Genomic DNA, 20438 nt, shown 5'->3' with positions numbered 1-20438 from the left:
ATGTAGCCTATTGTAACCCCTCTCGAAGGGATCGCCTCTTTCCCTACCTTTGAGGCCATGTGCTCTCCTCTTTCTCCTCTTTAATACAAAATAATTGTTCTTAAAAAAAAAACTTACATTTAGTTGAGCCGAAGCTCTCTTAGAAGGCACAGAGCAAAGGAAAACACTGCTAATACTCCCCTTGAAAAAAAAGCTAGGAGTACAAGCAGAAGACCTGCTTTAATCATCTTATCAAAATTCGTGTGCACAACAACGCCCCATTGCAAATGGATATGCAAGGAAAAGTTTAAAAGTGGCTTACTACTACATTGGGCTTCTACATCTACTAACATAATATGGTGAAAGGGGGAGCCCTTTACATGTCAGGTCGCAATCTGCGACCTGAAGGCTAAAGTCCAAAATGAAAAAAGCCCCTTTGCACGCGATAAAGAGGGAGAGAGGGGGAGAGAGAGAGGCAGCCTAAGGCTGCTGACTGTACTAGTAGATGTGTAAGGAAATAGGTTTGATCCTTGATTTAATGCTGAATTAAGAGAGAGAGAGAGAGAGAGAGAGAGAGAGAGAGAGAGAGAGAGAGAGAGAGAGTAAGAGAGAGAGAGAGAGAGCACCATTTGTGCTCCGGAGTCCGTCCCGACCAGTGTTCGGGAAAAATCAAAATCCCAACCTTACAAATCTCCCTTCCCTATAGTTTGCAACAGGAAAATCAAAATCTCAAGAGGGAGCTTCCCGTTTGTCCCAAAAGACATGAGTTTTTTTCCCTTTTAGCCAAAACAGATAGGGAACATTTCCTTTTTGAATCAAAGGTAGAGTTTCATTTTTAGTTGAACATTACTATAGAGTACTTTCACTTAACTTTCCAAGTGCTCAATTGGCAGTAGGAACTTATATTCAAGAAGCCTATAAAAACCTGAATCTCTTTTCATACATAAACCATTGGAACAAACCATTCAACATAACTTGAAGCTCCTAGTTGTTATAAAAATGCATTTACTTAAAAAATAAGCACCTTGTAAAATTTTTTAATACAAATCTTCATATCTTTTTTCATGCATTGCAAACCATTAAAAAATGAAGCACATAACATAACTTACAATCAATTTTAGGTACTATGAGAATGTCATTGCTTGCAAAGTAAGCACCTTACATTAATATGATATCCATGGGTATGCACATGTACAAAAAGAAGTCCTCCACCAAGAGCAATGTGCATAGGAGAGGCAAAAAGTTTGATGAAGTCAATACTTGGGCCCATTGGGCATCCACAAAAACTTACATATATGGGCTCGATGAAGCCGATATATCTCTTGGTCATCCACAAAAAGAGCCTTGCATCCACAAAAAGTGTCTTACATCCACCAATATTCATGCATCAAACATCAATGGTTGAGATCCCCTCTTGAGTGAAGAGGTGCCTACTTGTCCCACTTTTCCAAATCTCCATTGCATTAGAGAAGTCAAACTCATCTCTACCTTCAATGGAAATCACCATCAATGCATTCAAGCTCTCTATCTCTAATCGATTCCGCCATTTGTTTTTAATCTTTGTGCAGGCACTAAATCCCCGCTCACAAATTGCAATGCTACAACATTGCACGAGAGCAATTTGGCAAACCTTCAAGATGTTAGGAAAAACATCCTTCCAAATGGCATTATTTGCAAGCAATGAAGTCACTTCCATGAGGCTCATTTTAGCAAAATCAATACCCGCTTGGCGTTTGAAATTTCTAAACTCAACCTTGAAAGCCTCCCCATCAATAATAGGAGCAAAGAACATATTAGCAACCCTTTTGGCAATACCATAAAATAAAGAAATTGTATCACATTCATCATTTCCATACTCCTTGAGTAATCTCTCATGCATAGGGTGTTGAGCCGGAACCAATATTTTGATTGCATGCAAAGTGGAATTATCAACAAAGCGCTTTTCAAGGGATTCACACAACTTTTTTGCATACTTGAATTGAAAGTCTAAAGCATTTTGCAAATCCACACCTTCAACATCTCTCATGATTTTTTGCCCAAAAAACATGTCTCCTTTCAAGGAGGTCCGCAAAGCATACATATACCCATTTGTAGCACCATAATCCGGCATAATAGGGTATCCACCAATGCCCCTTTGAGCCGCATTCAAATCTAGCTCACGTTCATCCAAATACTCATCCTTGATACAAAGGATTGTACTTTTGACTATCCCATGGATGGTGGTCACATCCACATAGTCCTTTTGGAATCTCAAGCTTAAATCCGTTACCTTTTGCAAGATGTTGGCAAGAAAATGTAGAGCATAAATGCATTCAAAAGTGCTTAAAACATCATACAAATCTTTGCGTTCTTTCTCCAAAGCCACAAGCAATGCATCTAATGACTTGCATATCTTTGTTATGCATGCATGACGACTAAGCCATCGTATCTCAAAGATACGTTGCATTTTAATTGTTTCGCAATCAAATTCCTCTTGTAGGTCATTCAAAGCATCCCTTCGATTAGAACTACTTGGCTATTGCATTCACAAGTACATCTATTTTCTTTGCATATGCAATCTTCTTACTAGTATCACATGTGGCTAAATTTGTGCGGTGTGCCACACAATGTATAGCGGTTAACATTGGATTTACATTCTTCATTAGTGTGGCTACTCCCTTTTTCCTACCAACCATTGTGTTGCACCCATCGGAACCAAAGGCAATCAACCTAGAGAGGTCTAAATTAGATCTTTCTAGCTCAAGCATGATGGTAAAGATCCCCTTTTCCGTGCTATCCGTGGTGCGAATAATACCATAAAATGCATTACAAGGCATTGATCCCTCTTCTAAATAAGAAAGGTACATAACCATGTGGTGGTGAATGGAAATATCGTGGACTCATCCACCATCACACCAAACCATGGACTATGTTTGACTTTTTCTATGGTCTCTTGCATTATGGATTGTGCAATACATTGCACCATCTCCGAGCAAGCCTTATCATCATTGTAAAGGCTTGTCATAGACTTAACATCAAAATCCTTCATTAGAGCAAGCAAAGAAGGATACACTGCAAATGACAAGTTATTTCTACCAATAAAGTAAGCCGTTTTGAACAAATTGAGCAATGACTCCTCTTGAGTTGAATGCATTTTTTTCAAACCCTTTTGCATGGTCGGTTTTGCAAACACTTGTGCATTCCTTGCATCCCTATGGCATTGTGTGCGAGCATGGCTAAGAAGATTACTTGTTTTAAAATTCCTAGAACCTTTCTTGGAGTAACTAGATTTAGCATGTGGATAGTTCATACAATATGTGCAAAAAAGCCTCACCTTCTTGTCATCATATACAAGCCAAGGTTTAAACCGATCTAACCACTCATCTTGCCAAAGCTTTCTACGCACCTTTTTCTTATCCGACTCCACACTAGTATCTCTTGCATTCTCATCATCAACATCAATAACAATGGTAGTAGGTATCTTATCGGTTTCCTCCGCAACTCGTGGTCTTTTTGAAGCTATCTTTGTCAAGGTGCCGTATTGTTCTAAAGAACGTTGATGACTTTTGCGTTCCATGACACTATTTTAGAAGACAAACAAATAAGATTTTAGTAGCATTCAACAAGTTGCTAAGTTTAAGTGAATATGTTCAAACTCCAATAAAAGCTTTTAAGCAAAAGCTTACACTTCTAAGAAGAAGAACTAGTTTGGTGAAAGAAAAAGAGGCCATACTCTAGTGTATTTACCCTTAATCAACTAATAAAACTATGCCTTTTGTATAAACATAATATCCTCCTCACTCACCCTACACCATTTTACTAAGTGCCAATATATTTATTTTTTAAGTGTGCACTTGAAAAAAAGGCTAGTTAGTAGCTACAATGCATCTCTTCAATTTAGACAAAGATAACCCCTTTACCATACCCCCTCACATTCTCAAAAAGTGTAAACTGATTAATAGCTTAGTGATTGAAACTATCCCAGGACCTCCAAAAGGGATATGTCACGCTAGAGCTAACCAAGATAAAACTATGTAGTTGAGTAGCATTGAGAAGTTTTCAACATTTTTGGAACAATCCCAAAAGACCTCAAAGATGGGGTATGAACATAGGGGTAGTCAAAAGATGGGGTATGAACATAGGGGTAGCACTGTAGCTAGCACACCAAGCTACACCCTAATTGTTGACCATTACTAGTGCTTAAAAATCTTTATCTCCAAAACTTGTCAAACCTACATATGAAAAATTTTATAGGTAAATTGAGTAAACTTGAAGATTTTTACACTAGATTACGATTAACTTTCTTTAAAAATTTTAAGTTCTTATCTTCAAATCTAACATTTTGAGGTAAATCATGGCATTTGTAGGTGAGATTACACTAAACCTAGGTTTTTTTCGAGCACCGGTCAAGTCCATTAACTACTTCGTGGGTTGCAAGCGAAGCTAAATCTATAAGGCCTTGAGTTAAAGTTTAAATAATGTGTAAAAAATTGACTTAAACATTGATGTTTTATAATATGTATGGCTTTAAGTTTAAAATAAAATACCTTTAGGTTTTGAGTCTTGAGTATTGACATAGTTAAAGTTTAAACAATGTGTAAAATATTGAGTGTAAAATATTGAGTTAAACAGTGATACTTAATATTGTTTATGGCTTTAAGGTTTATAATTAAAAAAATACCTTGACAAACGATCAGTGGATTCTGGAGAGATTGACGCCGTCTGCAGTCGAAGTCTGGAGAGATCGAAGCTGCAATTTGCAATGCCCTGGAGTCGTGACTTGTATATACAAGTGAGAACACCAGTTCAAAGTTGGAACTTGGAAGTGACCCCCGAGCGAGGTCCACATGGCACATACATTATACATGTAACATAACTTAGTAAATACATAAGGTTCTAGAATCTAACTTCTAACTTCTCTATTTTATATATACATATATATATATATATATATATATATATATATATATATATATATATATATATATATATATTTATTTATTCAGTTCCTCTTCACTTGGTTATTAAACGGCACTAATCTTTTTTATGGATATTTCCATTAGGAGATTTTCCCCTTTCTTGCCCAACCTTAAGGCACGTTTCCCTTTGGGCCCAATTTCCACCTTGACGACCTGCCCTTTTGGCACCACTCCAACGGGCAAAACCATTTTCCCAACAGGGAGCTTATTAAGCTGAGACACATTTTTCCCGAACACTGGTCCCGACTCCAAAGCCACAAATGAACTCAAAATCGAGGATCTATCGGGAAAGTATTCCCTGTCGATTAGCAAAGGTAGGCAGAGCCCCAGCCCCAGAGGGAGGCGACAAGATGACAAGCACGGAGAGGAAGGTGTCGCCGCCGCGCTGTGGGGCAGGCAGCAGACCACGGCGCCAGGGCTGCAGGGCACGAAGCCTGGAAGGAAGCGAAAGTGCGGCATGGATGATGGAGCTTGGGAAAATAAAAGTTGAAGAACCACCTGGGCCCTGGCAGCACAAGCGGCTCGCGTGCAATTTGGTCAGAGAGTAATATCGTGAAAATCTTCACGCGGACTGCAGTCTGTAAGAGTACTACCCATGGCCCATGGGGGAAGTCTCTGGACCCCTTTGCCCCGCCCTTCATATTTAGCCCTCCGGCTCTCATCCCCCTTTGTCTCTTCGCCCTCCCAGATCAGTCCCAGGCTCCCACTGTCCCAAGCGCCCCTCCCCGCTGAGAGTCCTCCTCCTCCACTTGTACTTGTCAAGTCTGAGTATTTTATTTATGTTTAATAAGTATAAGTACTATGTATGTGTAATTGCATTCCTGTCAGACAATTCACACATCATAGGCTCCTGCATTCTGCATTCTTTCAATCTGTTCTCCCGCTTGACTTGCTTCATTGGCAAGTCTCCATTTGTTTAACCTTCTGTCGATTTCTCCACTTGGACAGCCACAGGGATGAAGCCTGGGCAATGCAGCCCAGCTGCTGCTCTCCAAGAATGTAGCAACTGTGCCGAGGCAGTTATCGTCTTCCCTCGGAGCAGCTTGTCTTCGCTGCCCCTCGAGAACATCGAAGAGGACACTCCCATGTGCTTGCCGCTCACTGTGCCGCCCCAACTTCCGCCAGAGACTCCGCAAGAGCCCATGGAGTTTCTGTCAAGGTCCTGGGGCATCTCTGCACTGGAAGTTGCAAAAGCCTTGAATCCAATAGATACCCGGCGAAGATTACAAGGCAGCGACAAGCCTGCAGGGGAAAAGGCCAATCTCGTAACAGCACCACTCACATTTGCATCAGCTATGACAGCCCAGATGGTCTTGGAGAGAATTATGTCACAATCGGTAAGGTGTTAGAATAACTACTGTAATTCTCGATATGGTAGGTGCGGGCTGTGTAGGACATGGTGCTGTTCCATTTGCACATGGCCTTTCATGAGCTATGCACACTCTCCCTCTAGTTTTCTGTTCATTGCTTCCTTTCTTGTAAGCAGGATATCTCGCCCTTTACTTCCAGAAGAAACTCGTACAGCAATGGCCCCATGAGCTTTGTGGGTGCTACGCTTGCTGGCGGAAGCCCTCCAGCGTCTCCAAGACAAGTTGATGATCTATCTGTAAGTGTGTTGCTTCTTGAGAACTTTTGCAAGCATCGTGCTTTGCGAGTGTTTTATTGATGTATAGAAAGGTATTGGTTTGTAGCAGACCTGGCTCTTGCTGCATCAGACAATGAATGCAGATGCTGGCTCAATGGATTGCCTCCATAATAACAAGGTATTACATTTGAATGCCCCATCCATATTCAGCTCTTGCACCCTGCCCCTCACTACCAACCTGATAATTCATTGCAAATTTTGGATATCTGACATTCTACCTTCTGCATACCTTACCAGTTTTTTTGGTATTCAGCAGTTTTGCCGGAGCTTCAGTGGAGCTAAGCCACCCGTCCGAGGAATGTCAGTCAAGAAGTGGCTCAAGGACATGAAGGAAAGAAAGAAGGAGACTCTTCGCGTGCAGAATTCTCAGGTGCATGCTGCTATGTCGGTTGCCGGTGTAGCCGCAGCTTTGGCTGCCATTGCAGCTTCAACTGCCACCACCTCATGTGAAGAAACCCAGAATAAGACAAGTGTGGCTGTTGCCTCCGCAGCTGCACTTGTGGCAGCACAATGTGTCGAGGTTGCGGAGAGCTTGGGAGCAAACAGAGAGCAGATATCATCAGTTGTAAGCTCTGCTGTTAGTGTGAAAACACCCGGAGATGTAATGACACTAACAGCAGCTGCTGCCACAGGTACATTGAGTGTTTTACTGCATAGAACAAGGGCTATGATAAAGCCCTACCTTGAACGCGCAGCATTGGTCAGATGAGACTATATGTAAGTCAAGAAATTGGATTTTCAGGCCACATTGCTGATTGATGTTTTCCTCTATTTTGGGCTGCAGCATTGCGAGCGGCTGAAACCCTGAAAGCACGTGCTTCTCGTAGTAGCATCAGTCATGCGACGGTCATCCCATACGAAAGAGGCAGCAGCAACAACTCGAATTGCAGCGGTGACCTGGCCTCTGAAGATGGCATTGAAGCTGAGCTTTGTGGCCAGGACTTTTTGGGAAGAGGATGCGAGTTCCTCAAGCGAACAAGGAAAGGTAAGGACTGCTATGGCAGGTCCTGTCGATCAAAATTGACAGTTTGGAATAGTTTGCTAAGACCGTGCATGCTTTCTGTGGCTATGGCAGGGGAGTTGCATTGGAGAATACTTTTTGTCTATGTAGACAAGAATTCTCAGGTGATTTGTGGAGCTTTTTCATTATTTAAGCATATTTGCCACCTTCGGCGACATGCTAAATTGCTAATCAGTGACTTTGATTAATAAATAGGTGGTTGTTAAGTCTCAGAGCAAATACATGGGTGGCACTATCACCAAGAGCAAAAAGCGTGAGTGTCAAGCAAGCATCTCTTCTTCGTCGTTTGTTCTTGTGTTTTGAGTTCGTCGTTTGTTCTTGTGTTTTGAGTGGTTGTATGCTAGCTGTACTAAACTGACGACATTCGTCTTCGAGCAGGCATGGTTCAAGATGTGATCGTGGAAATTCCTGCTTGGCCTGGAAGAGATCTTTTAGATGGGGCAGAGCAAAGGCGGTACTTTGGCATCAAAACGGACCATGGGGTTATGGAGTTGGAGTGCAAGAACGAAATGGATCATCGGCTATGGACAGAAGGTATCTCACGACTCTTGTTACGCACTCAAAATCGGAGGCCAGTGCACAATGGAAGACAGTCTTGAGTTTCTTAGCATTGCAATGATGCAATATCGGAATATCTCGGATGGGGTCCTTGTGTAAATTAGATCTATGGCATATAGTAGAGTGTCATCGCAACCATGATCTCAGCTTAACCTGTCATGAATCTGAGTTCGTGGCCAGTTTAAATCTTTTATGTTCATCTTATCATACAAAATTTCAGTCTGGATGAAGAGAAAACAGATATAGGCATAGTCTAGCAGTTGGTCAACCTTTGAGTTCGGCATCGGTGGAAGCTACTCTATAATACAAAGCTTTGAAGGCTTGTAAGGAAGCACTCATTTAGACCTTTCCGAGCCAAGTCTACAATACACAAGCTTCTGTTTTGAGGTTCACAAGCCAAGAACAGAGAAGCCTAGATTTGAAAGCAGTTGTGTGGGTGTAGCTGCCCGTGCATTTTCATCAGCTAATTTTGTAGATGTTTTACCTTATATTTATATATACTAGTACGGCCAGCGGCCTTGAAGGCCCCTTTTTTCTCTCTCCAAACTAGATAGCAAAGACACCTCTCTCTCTCTCTCTCTCTCTCTCTCTCTCTCTCTCTCTGTCTGCTAGATTGCCGAAGTGAGGAGCTATTGCCACGTGGGGGGGGGGGGGGGGTTGGGCGATCCCTCCCCCTATTATAATATAACTAGTATAGCTGGTGGCTTCGTTGCCTCTCTCTCTCTCTCTCTCTCTCTCTCTCTCTCTCTACCTACGTCACTGAGTTCTCGGAAGCTGCAAGCGACGCACGTCAGATGATTGAGCTTTTGACGCGTGGCGAGGGGGGGGGGGAGAGCCGGAATTCCCTCCCCCAGTATAGATAATCTATCTAGCTATTCTATAATAATATTATAGATAATTAGATAGATAGATTATCTATACTATTATATTATATTATTATACTTATTATTATAAAAGGGGGAGTGATTCTGCCTTGACACATGGCGCTTGCTCCTTGATCCGGATGGTGTAACTTGTGCCTCTGGCTGCTTAGCGATCACACAACGAAAGAGAGAGTGCGAGAAAGAGAAAGAGAGAGAGAGAGAGAGGCGGCCTCCCAGTATAGATGGAGATATCAGAGTCGTTGGGCTGGTTGCAAATGGAGTGAACTCTGCATGCGGAGGTGGGAAAAATGCTTGCCATTTGTAAAGGTTCGTCCTCTCTTATGTATAGTTCCAGAGGTACCAGCCATTGGAGCTTGAGTCCTCAAATCATTCACTCTATCTCTAGGCCTAACTTTAAACTAAGAAAGGAAAAGAGAGACGTGCTGACTGCTGAGAAAGAGAGAGAGAGAGGCGGCCTCCCAGTATAGATGGAGATATCAGAGTCGTTGGGCTGGTTGCAAATGGAGTGCACTCTGCATGCGGAGGTGGGAAAAATGCTTGCCATTTGTAAAGGTTCTTCCTCTCTTATGTATAGTTCCAGAGGTACCGGCCATTGGAGCTTGAGTCCTCAAATCATTCACTCTATCTCTAGGCCTAACTTTAAACTAAGAAAGGAGGCGGAAAAGAGAGACGTGCTGACTGCTGACTGGAAAAATGACACCTTATTGTCCGTTCTATCTATTAAGCAGAACAGAACAGTATTCTACACGTCTTAGCCTTTTGCGGACCACTCTTGTGCACGCTATCTCAGGGCAGAGGCAGACCGTCAAGGTACTGAAGGTATTTCCTAGCTTTTCTCTAATAAACATAGGCATACGAAAAGCTCATATTAGTACGTAGGTTGTGAAGTGGAATCCTAATGGCTCTAATGAAAACTCTACCTGAAAGAAAATCAAGGAAAACATAAATGTATAAAGTGCATTCAACCATCTCTATTTCTATGCACCCAAAAAATCTTTTGACTTTCCACCTCCATGGTCTTTCCATTTCTTAAACTCACCCTTCCGTCATGTACTCGAGATGTATTGAAAAAAATTTTAATTTCTCGAGATTAAGAAGACCTGTGACCTACTCGCAATAGCAAATAAACATCTCGATGAATACACTTTGAACTTTGAAGTGTTTAGAAGGCCTATAAGATCTCAATCATTCTTTGGTTGAGACTATTCTTCCATTTCTTTGAAACACTTCAAATGTACTCAAATGACATACCCAGATATGATATGATGATCTAAGTAGCTAGCGTAAACTCATTCAAGAACTCACTCTTCTTGCCACAAAAAAAGGCTCTTTATACCAATACTTGAGAAATCGGTTTACAAGTGCGTTATCTTGAGGACTTAACTTGAACTATTCTATCGTCATTAGTTCTCCTAACTGAGCTCTATTCTTTCTATAAAGAAATAATCCGTCGTCCCCTTGAATGCAATTAAAGTGTTTGTCAATTCAAAGGCCATCACTAAATACTTGGATTAACAAAAGAGTGGCCTTATGTATGTCATATGGGCTTGTGTGGACTTGATAAGGCAACTCGTACTAAAATTGTAGTCCATTGTAGATAATCAAAGAGATCTTTAATCCTTGAGACCGTGGCCTTGGTGAGTGTACAATAGTTTGCAAACATAATGATCCCCATGGGACCCAAATCCCTTGGGTGCTTTTTTCACATGTTATTACATGGTTCTATGCCATCTATGCATCCCCGTACGATAGAGGAGATACACATCAACATAGGACGAAGCTCGAAATTCTTAACAACCCTTTCGTTGGGGTTTGGACTATGAAAGTTTCAGAAGAAACTATGCCAATCCATGTTGACCATCATTCCCAATCTTGTAGACAACTGATAATAACTACTCCAATCTAGAAGCATGGATCAATCTAGGAGTCTAACACATTGCTTTAGTCCAAGAGTTTGCAAAATACTTTCATTGCCACAGTCACGTGGTTGTAAACTGGATGAACAAAGTGTTTGGGCTATACTTAGGTAAGTTCCATCAAAGTTTTCATAGATGATATTGGTTGGTATAGTTCTAGGGCGAAGCACTTGTCCAAGTTGAAGCTATGCTTTCAAAGGCCGTATGAGGCAAGAGGGCAGTTGAACCCAACAGGGCTCACTGTTGGGCCATGTGGTGTCACAGAATGGTTTAGAAGCGGATCCATAGAAAGTGAAGGCTTTGGTTCTAATGGAGCCTCCCACGAGTGTGATAGGGTTGGCATCATTCGTGCATAAGTTAAAATGTATGTCACGTTTTTTTTGGATGTTGTCTCAGTATGTTTATCCTCTGCAGAAGAGGGCTCAACAAGTAGGTGGATTTCAATGGGATGAGGAAGCTCAAGAAGCGTTTGACAAAGGGAAGAGTATTCTATGTGCATTGCATTTACTGTCTTGCGGACAGAGAAATGGAAGTGAATGGTCCGAGCCATTGCACAAGTCGGCACCATAGATTCCTGGAGTGGCTTGGGTTATCAGAAGATGCACAATAAAATGTTAGATGAGCAGTGAGAGATCATTGACAGAGCATTGGTCCCAATGAAAGCTGGGTGGCAACAGTTTGGTTGTATTATCATCTCTGATGGGTGGGGTGATATTCGCAGATGCCACATTATCAACATCCTTGTTTCCTCTTGCCTTGGTACATACTTTATACGGGTTGTGGACGCGGGCAAGGCTGGTGGGCGTATTTTCGTAGAGTTTATTTTTGGGCACATTTGGCAGACCATCAAGGAGGTCGAGAAGGATAATGTTGTACATGTACACTTTCTAGAAGCCAATGGCCATAGTTTGTAACTAGCAAGATATTGGTCATATAATGGTCATTGATTTTGCAGGTTGTCACACAGACAATGCATCTAACTGCAAGGCCGTGGGGGAGATGGTTGAGGCGGAGTTCCCTCGCGTAGTTTGAACTCCATGTGTTGCACATTGGTTTGACTTGCTCATGGAGGATATTGGCAAGTTGACTTGGGTACAGCCTATTGTTTCTGGTGCGTCGAAGATGACTACTTTCTTCCGCAAGAAACATCAAGCTCTTTCCATATTCAGGAGTCACAATACACTAGACATGGTGCTTTCCTCGAAGACTAGGTTTGCATACATGTACCTAGTACTTCAGAGGCTTTATAGGTTGAGGGATCCACTGTTGCAGACAGTTGTGGACCCTAAGTAGCGGTTGATGCTGCGCAGACTGAGCCTACCAAGTACATACAGAGGAAAGTGCTTGATGAGAGCTTTTGGGTAGAGGTGCACTCTTTGGCAGTGACTCTCTAGCCTCTCTATGTCCTCTTGCGTGTGACAGACATGGAGGGGTTGACTCTTGGCCTTGTGTATCATCTATTCATGTAGATGAGGCAACACATAGCAGCATGTACCTTCGTGACATCGGAGCAGTAAGTCAATGCATTTGAAAAATTGGTACTTGGAAAGTTGGATGTTGTATTTGTTTCAAGTCTTGGCTGTGAAGTCTTGTGAATTGCAGGCGGGATGACATCCTCGCTATTGTGGAGAGTAGATGGACGTTTATGAGTCGTCCTATTCATGGGATGGGTGCTATCCTCCATCCTCTCTACAAGACTCCAGAGATTTTTACAGAGAGCGGTTTGCTCAACTTGCGATCAGAGTACCTAGACAGGATGTCCAATGAGGACGAGCAATTGGACCTTGACAATGAGATGAGAAGCTACATGAACCATCTGGGACCGTCTTTCTTGAGGATCGTCTTTGAGGCAGGAAGCTACCAAGCTTCCCCTCACTTGGTGGCAAAACTATGGAAGAGCCAGGCTTCCAAATTGTGCAATCTTGCACTATGTATTCTCTCACAGGTATTCTAATTTCTGACATAAACCAAGCAGTGCGTACTACGCTCGGGTGTTTCGTGGTTTTCATTTATTCTTTTATCTTGTGTATGTGACATATGTTTATAGGATTGCTCAGCTAGTGCTTGTGAGCACAATTGGAGCGCCTACTCTCTCATATCACACGAAGATTCGAAGCCGCTTAAGCACTATGCAATTGGAGAAGTTGGTATGTTGTCGAGAAAACATGAAGCTCGTGCGTAGTTTTCATGCTTTGGGGTCACCCAAGCAGGTAAGTTTTAATAATAGATCAGTGCTACTTGAGTCAGAGTTTGAGAGACTCGATGTTAAAGTTAATACTTGGCTACTTATACTTTTGAGCAGGTAGATCCAGCTCAAGTGAAGATGGTTCCTGACCCTACTACACAAGAGATAGATTTTCGGATCAGAGATGAGCAGGAGGAGATTCTTCGAGAGCTTCATAAAGAGCTTGAGAGCGTGGATCGGTGGGTCACTAGATCACGAGCACGAGCCCTGGCCATCCCTCTTCGCCAGGAGGTTGCAGATCCAGAGAGAGCACGACGAGAGAGCATTCGTAGAGGCAAGCTGCATGTGCGTAGTAGTCGTGGTCGAGCGAATGAGGCATTGCGTCTCTTTCTGACTGCGGAGGAGGATGACACAGTTGAGCTGCTGGAGGCACGTGCTTCAGGAGATCCCACCATTGTTGAGCCATAGTTTGATGAGGAGAGCAATGTCTTGACAGAAGGAGACATGGCTCTTCATCTTCAAAGTCCGATAGGGATATTTGAGTATCTTGATTGCCATGTAGTATGTACTTTGCGACTGGTAGCATCATAGCATGCTTCCTTGTTTACTTTTTTATTGAGTTAGGACTCGTGCTTTGTTCCACCTTTGTTTATTATGGATCATTGGATATACTTTTTGTTTTATGGATTCTATCATTTTGGTATTTTTATGAGAATCGAGATTATGGTTTACCGTTTATGTGATTTGTTATTAAATTTCAAATGGGATGGGTATTTGTATTTGAGAGAGACTGAAGCTTTGAACTGCATCTGTTCTTGAATATTGCATACCGAGCAAGTGGTCAATGGTCAAGACTTAGGAGTCATCCCTCGTCGGTATTCGTGTGAAAGCCTCAGATGTGTTGTTATGAAAGCCTTGGAAGTTGGTTTGTAGAGCATTGAACTAACATCCCTGGACTCTGGAGTAGTACTTATGAATATACTATCAAGTAGAGACTGTATTGTAGGTTTTTGGTTTCCAAAAAAAAAAACCATACGAATTTTACGTACCTAACAATTGAATCCATTCGGTACTACGTACAGGACGTACCGAATATGTACCGTACCTTACGTACCTTTGCACCTTGGGCAAAGTTCAACCAACATTTTCCATAAAAGCTAATTGAGAAGGGTCATCTGGTGAACTTCACCTTTTAGAAGAAATTAAAAAAGAAGTGGACAGGGCCTTATAAGGTCCACCATGCTTTTTCCAACGGTACTTATTTACTCATGCGGATGGATGGTCGTTTTCTCAAGAACAGGGTAAATGGTGTGCGTCTCAAGCTCTATTTCGAAAGGGAGTTAGTGTCAGTGGTGCATCGGGTTCTAATGGAGGGGGTTGGGCAACCAACCTAAGCAGGCTTCTAATACACTAGGAATAAAACTATGTACATACAGTCGAGTTCTTTTGGGTTTTCTCATAGTGTGCTCACTCTTTGCAGTTTGTAGTGAAATAACAATCTTTTCTGGTTGAGCATGAATGCTCAACTAGGGGGTGGGCAATGATGGTGCAACCAAAGTTGGTCAACCATAGAAGATGGCATGGACATGTATGTGCAGGCTAGCAGAAGCATGGCAAAGGACATGAGCTGTTACAAAGATCTTGGGTAGATAGGTAGTAGCGGATGTGTATGGCTGATGCAGTTTATAGGCCAAGAAGGGCTAATTTGGGTGGCAGATGAAAGAGGTTCAAGTTGAAGTCTCTTTGCCTAGAAATGTAGAGCTTGAAGTGTTTAAGGAGCAGGTCCAGAAGGCTCGTCAAACGGAGCTACAAAGCCCAAGTTATTTGAGTTGGAAGGTGCAGTGTATTGCAAATCTGAGACAGACAGGGCAGGTGGTGCCAGGTAGTCCGAGGCGGTTTTAATGGATGGATGCATAGTGCTTGATTTATGGAGCTTGCTAGTCTTTTTGATGAGAAAGATATTAGCAAATGAAGGTTTTTCGAGGTCCAGTTATATGCTTGCCCAACTGCATTGGGAATCAGGCCATCGGGCATCAATTTTGGTTCGACCATGTTCTGGAAGGTAGATCACTTCATATGGGGTTGGCAGGAAGTCGTTGCTCATCAATCAGATACGCAGACGGAGAGTTATTACAGGTCCAAAGGGTGCCAATGTAGTGCCAAATAGTTTATTGCAAGTTTTGGCAGTCTCGACTGGTGTGCCTCGGAAAGTTGAAAGAGAGCAAGGATTGGAGGAATTGAAATCAAGAGGATGAACTTCCGGTAGTACTTTACGACTTGGCAACCGGCCTTGTGAGCAGTTCACTAGGAGAGCTTCAAATTGAGGGGAAAAAATATTATTTTTTAATGAGTCCTTGAGGCCTTTGGGAGGTCAAATGCATGAGGGGCTGTCACATGGCCGTCAATAGGCCCACATGTGCAGAGCAAGGCGGAACGTGAAGGCTTTATAGCCTGAACTGTGAGCCCTAATAGAGTATCAAGGAGAGAGGGCTTGTCTCTCCCCGAGGCTACGGAGCTTGCCCTGCGGACGTTGCGCAGGTGGGAGTGGTGGCCGTTGAGCGCTCGGTGAAGCTGGGTGGCGGCATTGGCCGATTTTGGCGGCGTGTTGACAGTCGGCAGTGGTCGGTTGGCCGCTAGCGGCATTGATGATATGGCACCCCTCAAGGGCCTGATCCCTCATCCCCCCCCCCCCCCCCCCCCCCCCCCCCCCCCCCTTTTTTGAGTACAAAGTCAAAGGAGCCCCCCCACTAGCGAGGTTGCTAGTAGTGCCTCGGGGAGGGGCTTGTGTGTGAGAAGGTGTCACCCCGGGTGCAGGTGAGAGATAAGAGAACCCAAAGGGCAAAGTGGGCGGCCGAGACGAGCGGCCAAGAGGGCAATTCAAAGCGGACAAAGCCAGGGGAGGAGTCGTATGAAGCATGTGAGAGAGAGAGAGAGAGTGGGAATAGAAGCTTGCCGATGTGGCAAGCCCATGCAAGGGTTTCTAAAATAAGCAGAGCAAGTGTAAGCAATGTAAAAAAATACCAAAATGAGCTCAAAGATGAATGTCCGAGCATATTAGGAACCCATTTTTCCGTTTTCTGGGCTTAGCCACTCCTATAAAAGGGGGTGCACACGATTTTGTAAGGGCTTTTTGGCCAATTGAAGGGCTTTTTTGCATTGTGAAGACCTGTAGACTCCGATTGTGGAGGTGTTTTGTGTGGAAGCTTTCCATTGAAGCTCTAGAATGGTTGTACTATCCCTCTTCTAAATAATACTAATCCATTGCCCCACTTCTTGGTGTCGTTTCTCTCCCTCCCCTTTTTTGCATTGTGAAGGCCTGTAGACTCCAATTGTGGAGGTGTTTTGTGTGGAAGCTTTCCATTGAAGCTCTAGAATGGTTGTACTATCCCTCTTCTAAATAATACTAATCCATTGCCCCACTTTCGGGTGTCGTTTCTCTCCCTCCCCTTCCTTTTCTCTTGCTCTTTGCGTGCATGTTGGTGCCTGCGGAGGTGTGTGCCCGGAGTGTAGTGTGGTGGAGAGAGGGCAGAATCGGGGTGTTGTGTGACTCGAGAAAAGTGAGTTGAGCCATTTGGGTGCATTCGTGCTAAGTAGTGGTTTTGCAGGGCAAGAGATTATTGTTTTGTGTACAAAGGGTGTTCTGTTTAGTGCAAATTAGCCGATTTGAAGGTGCTATCTGAGAGTTTAGGGGTGTTGTGGATACCCTGAGCTATAGAGAGGCATTTTATTGTGTGCTGGGTGTGTTCCCCGTTCCCCCTCTCTATCGTCCAAGAGCGGAAATCAACTTTAGAGTCCAAAGTACCAAATAGGAAGCTAAACTAATGAATTTTAAAGTTGAACCAGAGCTAAAAGGCGTAGGGCACTAGCACAGATCTTTCCAATGCATTGAAACCTAAATTTTGCATCCCAGACATCATACGTGTATAATGTCTGGTGGGCCTTTTTACACATGCACAAGAGGATTTTTCCACACCAGCCTCTTCATCATGTTCATTACAACTCACATACCAAGTTTCATACAAATTGGACCATATAAAGCCACCATTTGGTCAAAAAGCGCTAAGTGGGAGTCCTTGAGAAAATTATGGTCTTATCCTTAAAAATAATGCTCCAAACTTAGGGAAACTTCACACAAGGCATGCACATAGCATATACATCCTATTCCCATGCTCACATTTTAGTTTTTCAAGAATAAACATCATACGCATATGATGTCTAGACGTGCTAAATAGTGACCTAGTCAGCATTTTTGTTATCCAAAATTCAATATCATGTCGCAAATAGCCTCTACACCATGTTTGGTATGGAATGGCATGTTTGGGTCAATATACACTTCATTTTTCAAATTCAAGGGCCACAAATACCTTTTATGGCCTTGGGTACATGAGCACTTGTCCAAATTCAAATCTGAACACATCAGAGTGATGTAGAAATCATGAGCAAGCTATAAATCCGGTCTGAGAAAAAAAAAAGCCAACCTAGACATCATACGCGTATGATGTCTAGACCCCTTAATTTGACATGATGTAGTATTTTTGACAACCCCATCACTTTTATTACATCTTTAAGAGCTTGCCAGCAAATCTTCATCATATTTGGATATCATTCGACCTATTTTCACCCATATAAAGGAAATCTAAGCTTATAAATCCCATTCTTTCAAGATCATCCAATTGCCCTATAGAAAGCAAGCTCTTTGTAAGTTTGGACACATGTCTAACATTCTGCAACACAAAAGTAGTGCCATTATGCATTTGAAGTTTCACATCACTAATGCCAATAATGTCAAGCTCATAGGAATCACCAAGCTTGACTATGCCATGCATGGATGCATAAGAGGAAAACCACTCTCTATGCGGCATGACATGAAAACTTGCACCAAAATCAAGAATCCAATTTTGTGCATAATCCTCATCCTGTGCAACCAAAGCATCTGGAGTGAGATCTGAAGTGAAAATGAGAACATCTGAGGGATCTGTTCTCACTTCTGTATGAATATCTGTTGGCATAATGATCATAACTGGAGAAGGAGAATCCTCTACTGTAGTGGTAGGTATGGGAGACTCAACCACATTAAGCTCCTCAATCTTTATCGTACTTTTGCCTTTGCCAGAATTACCCTTTTGCATGTTTTTTTGATCTCTTAGGAAACTACGAAAATTCTTTTTGTAATGGCCCTTCTTGTGGCAATAGTAACACTCGACATTTTGGTATTGCGGTCCTCTACTTGAGTTCCTGTGTCTGTTAGGACTACGAGGATTTCGCTCTCTACTTTTGCTTTTGTATTTGTTCCTGTCACGGCCTCTTGCCTTCGTTGAACTATCAGCCATATATGCATCTCCATGACTAGCAACGTAGAGAGATTTACGTCAAATCTCTTTAGTGAGCAATGCATTTGTGACATCATTGAACACTAACTTGCCATTCAGAGGAGTTGAATTGCTAATGGTTGTGCAAAAGATGTCCCATGAACTGGGTAGAGAGCATAACAAGAATATAGACTTGAGTTCGTCGTCAAACTCCTTAAAGCCATGAATATCAACTGACTGAACAAGAAGTTGAACTCATTTAAGTAAACTAGAAACTGTGCTACCTTCTTTCATGTTGAGCTTCATAAGTTGTTTCATGAGAAAAACTTTGCTGGATGCACTTTTGCTCTCCCATGCTAAAAATAAGCTATCCCAAAGTTCCTTGGTTGTTATCTTTCCTATAATAGTGAAGAATACTGACTCGGCTAGATGTAGAAGTACTATAGCCATGGCTCTCGCATCCAAAAGCTTCCACTGAGCTTGTGTATAGTTATCATCCTCTGCACGCTCTTTCAACGATTCTGATAGGGCTTTGTTTGTCAAAACATCTTTCATACGCTCTTTACACATGGTGAAGTTACTGCCATCGAACTTGCAAATGAAATACTCCTCCTTCTCTGAAGAAGAAGCCATCGCTGACACGAGGGTTTGAGATGCGCCAAACTATGGCAAGAAACTGCAGAAGTTTGGACAGAGTAACCTTTGTATCGGGAGTAAAATTTCATTCGAAATAGGCTCAAAAGTGCCAACAATGAAAGTCACGACTCGCGGGAAGGACATCCGGCAGAGTCTACTTTGTATGAGGAGTCAAAACCCAGCTCAAAATATGCATGAATGTGCCAACTGCACTATCTGGGCATCTACTACACAAAACCACTGTTGTGTGACCGCCAAATCAACGTCAAAAGCATATGAAACCGTCCAGATACATATTCTATGGCGAGGGTACCGTAAAGGGGAACTCCAACTACCTATATCACCGAAGGTGTCTCAACATTCAAGCTCACCCCAGCTCAAAGAAAACCTCACATTATCCACCTTCCAAAGGATATGGCAAACACAAATGGACTAGCCACAATTTCAGAAAGGGCTCTTCCGGTCCGAGTCTCAAAAACGACCGGGAAAAACTGTCAGAATAGCCCAAAATGACTCCACACGTAGTACAGTGGGCAGTGTCCCGCAGTACAACGTACATGAGTAAACCGCGCTCAAACAGGCACCAAGAACTGCTACATGCAATAAAAGTTATCCCTGTAGGGATATTTGCTCTCAAAAGAGCTTAGTAGCACTAGGTGTGCTCACACCAAAAATGCATCTATCAACGCATCTATCCGCAGAGAAATTGCTATCGAAATGACTGTCAAATCACCATTGAAAGCGTTGTGTCTAGAAACCTGAAAAATCTGTGTGTAAACCGGTTGAAAAGCTCTTGAAAATTCCCTTGTAACCTGTAACCTGCGTGTCGATGTCACTATGTGCTGATTTCTGCCGTCGGTAAAAATATGCTAGTCGAACAGCTGTCTGGTGTCACTCCTCTATGGTAGAGGTACCTCACCCGTGCGTGTGGCAAGCATAGCTGTCGATCGCGAAAAAAAGCCATCCACGTTAAACCGGTGTTGTGTCGGATATCTAAAAATCCGTCGCAGTGTGTAAGGATGTTGAGCCGATGCGCTAGAAATGGTGTCGAAAATAGATGTGCCGATGCAGAGCAATAAATTGCTAATGTCGTGGAGCCGAAGCTCTCTCTCTCTCTCTCTCTCTCTCTCTCTCTCTCTCTGTGCCTGAGAGTGATGTCAATGTCGCCTTCCGTTGCCGGACGGAAGTGGCTAGCTGAGTATCCACAGACGCCTATGCTCGAAGCCGTTGTCGAGGAAATTTGCCGAGGTGGAAGTCGAGGTCAATATCAATGCCGAAAAAGCACACAGTGTGTGTGTCAAAATCGGAGCGTCCGGAGCCAATGTTGAAGAAACTATAGAGTTTTTG

At 42.8% G+C, this 20438-nt stretch overlaps 2 protein-coding genes and 1 pseudogene across 5 annotated transcripts in view; 2 read left to right on the top strand and 1 right to left on the bottom strand.

The window, feature by feature from the left end:
• Positions 1-1359: 1359 nt before the first annotated feature.
• LOC147436433 (uncharacterized) lies at positions 1360-3133 on the bottom strand (annotated as a pseudogene).
• A 2356-nt stretch (positions 3134-5489) lies between these two features.
• The window catches only part of LOC147436430 (uncharacterized), a 31483-nt gene continuing 16534 nt past the window's right edge, over positions 5490-20438 (top strand). Inside the window, exons 1-8 of one of the 4 annotated variants that reach the window (XM_086489336.1) lie at positions 5490-6274; positions 6424-6543; positions 6629-6700; positions 6839-7214; positions 7367-7567; positions 7658-7707; positions 7799-7856; positions 7982-8137. In XM_086489336.1, the coding sequence (XP_086345462.1) occupies positions 5894-6274; positions 6424-6543; positions 6629-6700; positions 6839-7214; positions 7367-7567; positions 7658-7707; positions 7799-7856; positions 7982-8137 (1414 nt within the window). In that variant the 5' untranslated portion in view covers positions 5490-5893. Of the gene's footprint in view, positions 6275-6423; positions 6544-6628; positions 6701-6835; positions 7215-7366; positions 7568-7657; positions 7708-7798; positions 7857-7981; positions 8138-20438 lie in introns of all 4 variants that reach the window. The other 3 variants (XM_086489334.1, XM_086489337.1, XM_086489335.1) reach the window with 3 other exon arrangements.
• On the top strand, positions 12622-13855 carry LOC147436432 (uncharacterized). The gene is made up of 3 exons (XM_086489338.1): positions 12622-12906; positions 13009-13171; positions 13264-13855. The coding sequence occupies exons 2-3, from the start codon at positions 13091-13093 to the stop codon at positions 13612-13614; spliced, it is 432 nt and encodes a 143-aa protein (XP_086345464.1). The 5' UTR covers positions 12622-12906; positions 13009-13090; the 3' UTR covers positions 13615-13855.

Source organism: Adiantum capillus-veneris, chromosome 18 (assembly GCF_014529385.1).
Source record: "Adiantum capillus-veneris isolate H3 chromosome 18, ASM1452938v2, whole genome shotgun sequence".
Lineage (NCBI taxonomy): Eukaryota > Viridiplantae > Streptophyta > Polypodiopsida > Polypodiales > Pteridaceae > Adiantum > Adiantum capillus-veneris.
Note: the sequence above shows the minus strand (reverse complement) of the source record. Positions and strands in the feature narration are given on the sequence as shown.

Excerpts from the sequence above, each read along its gene's own strand:
- LOC147436432 (XM_086489338.1), top strand. The coding sequence starts at position 13,091 with ATGCAATTGGAGAAGTTGGTATGTTGTCGAGAAAACATGAAGCTCGTG. Across the intron at positions 13,172-13,263 it reads CTTTGGGGTCACCCAAGCAG|GTAGATCCAGCTCAAGTGAA; the intron begins GTAAGTTTTAAT and ends ACTTTTGAGCAG.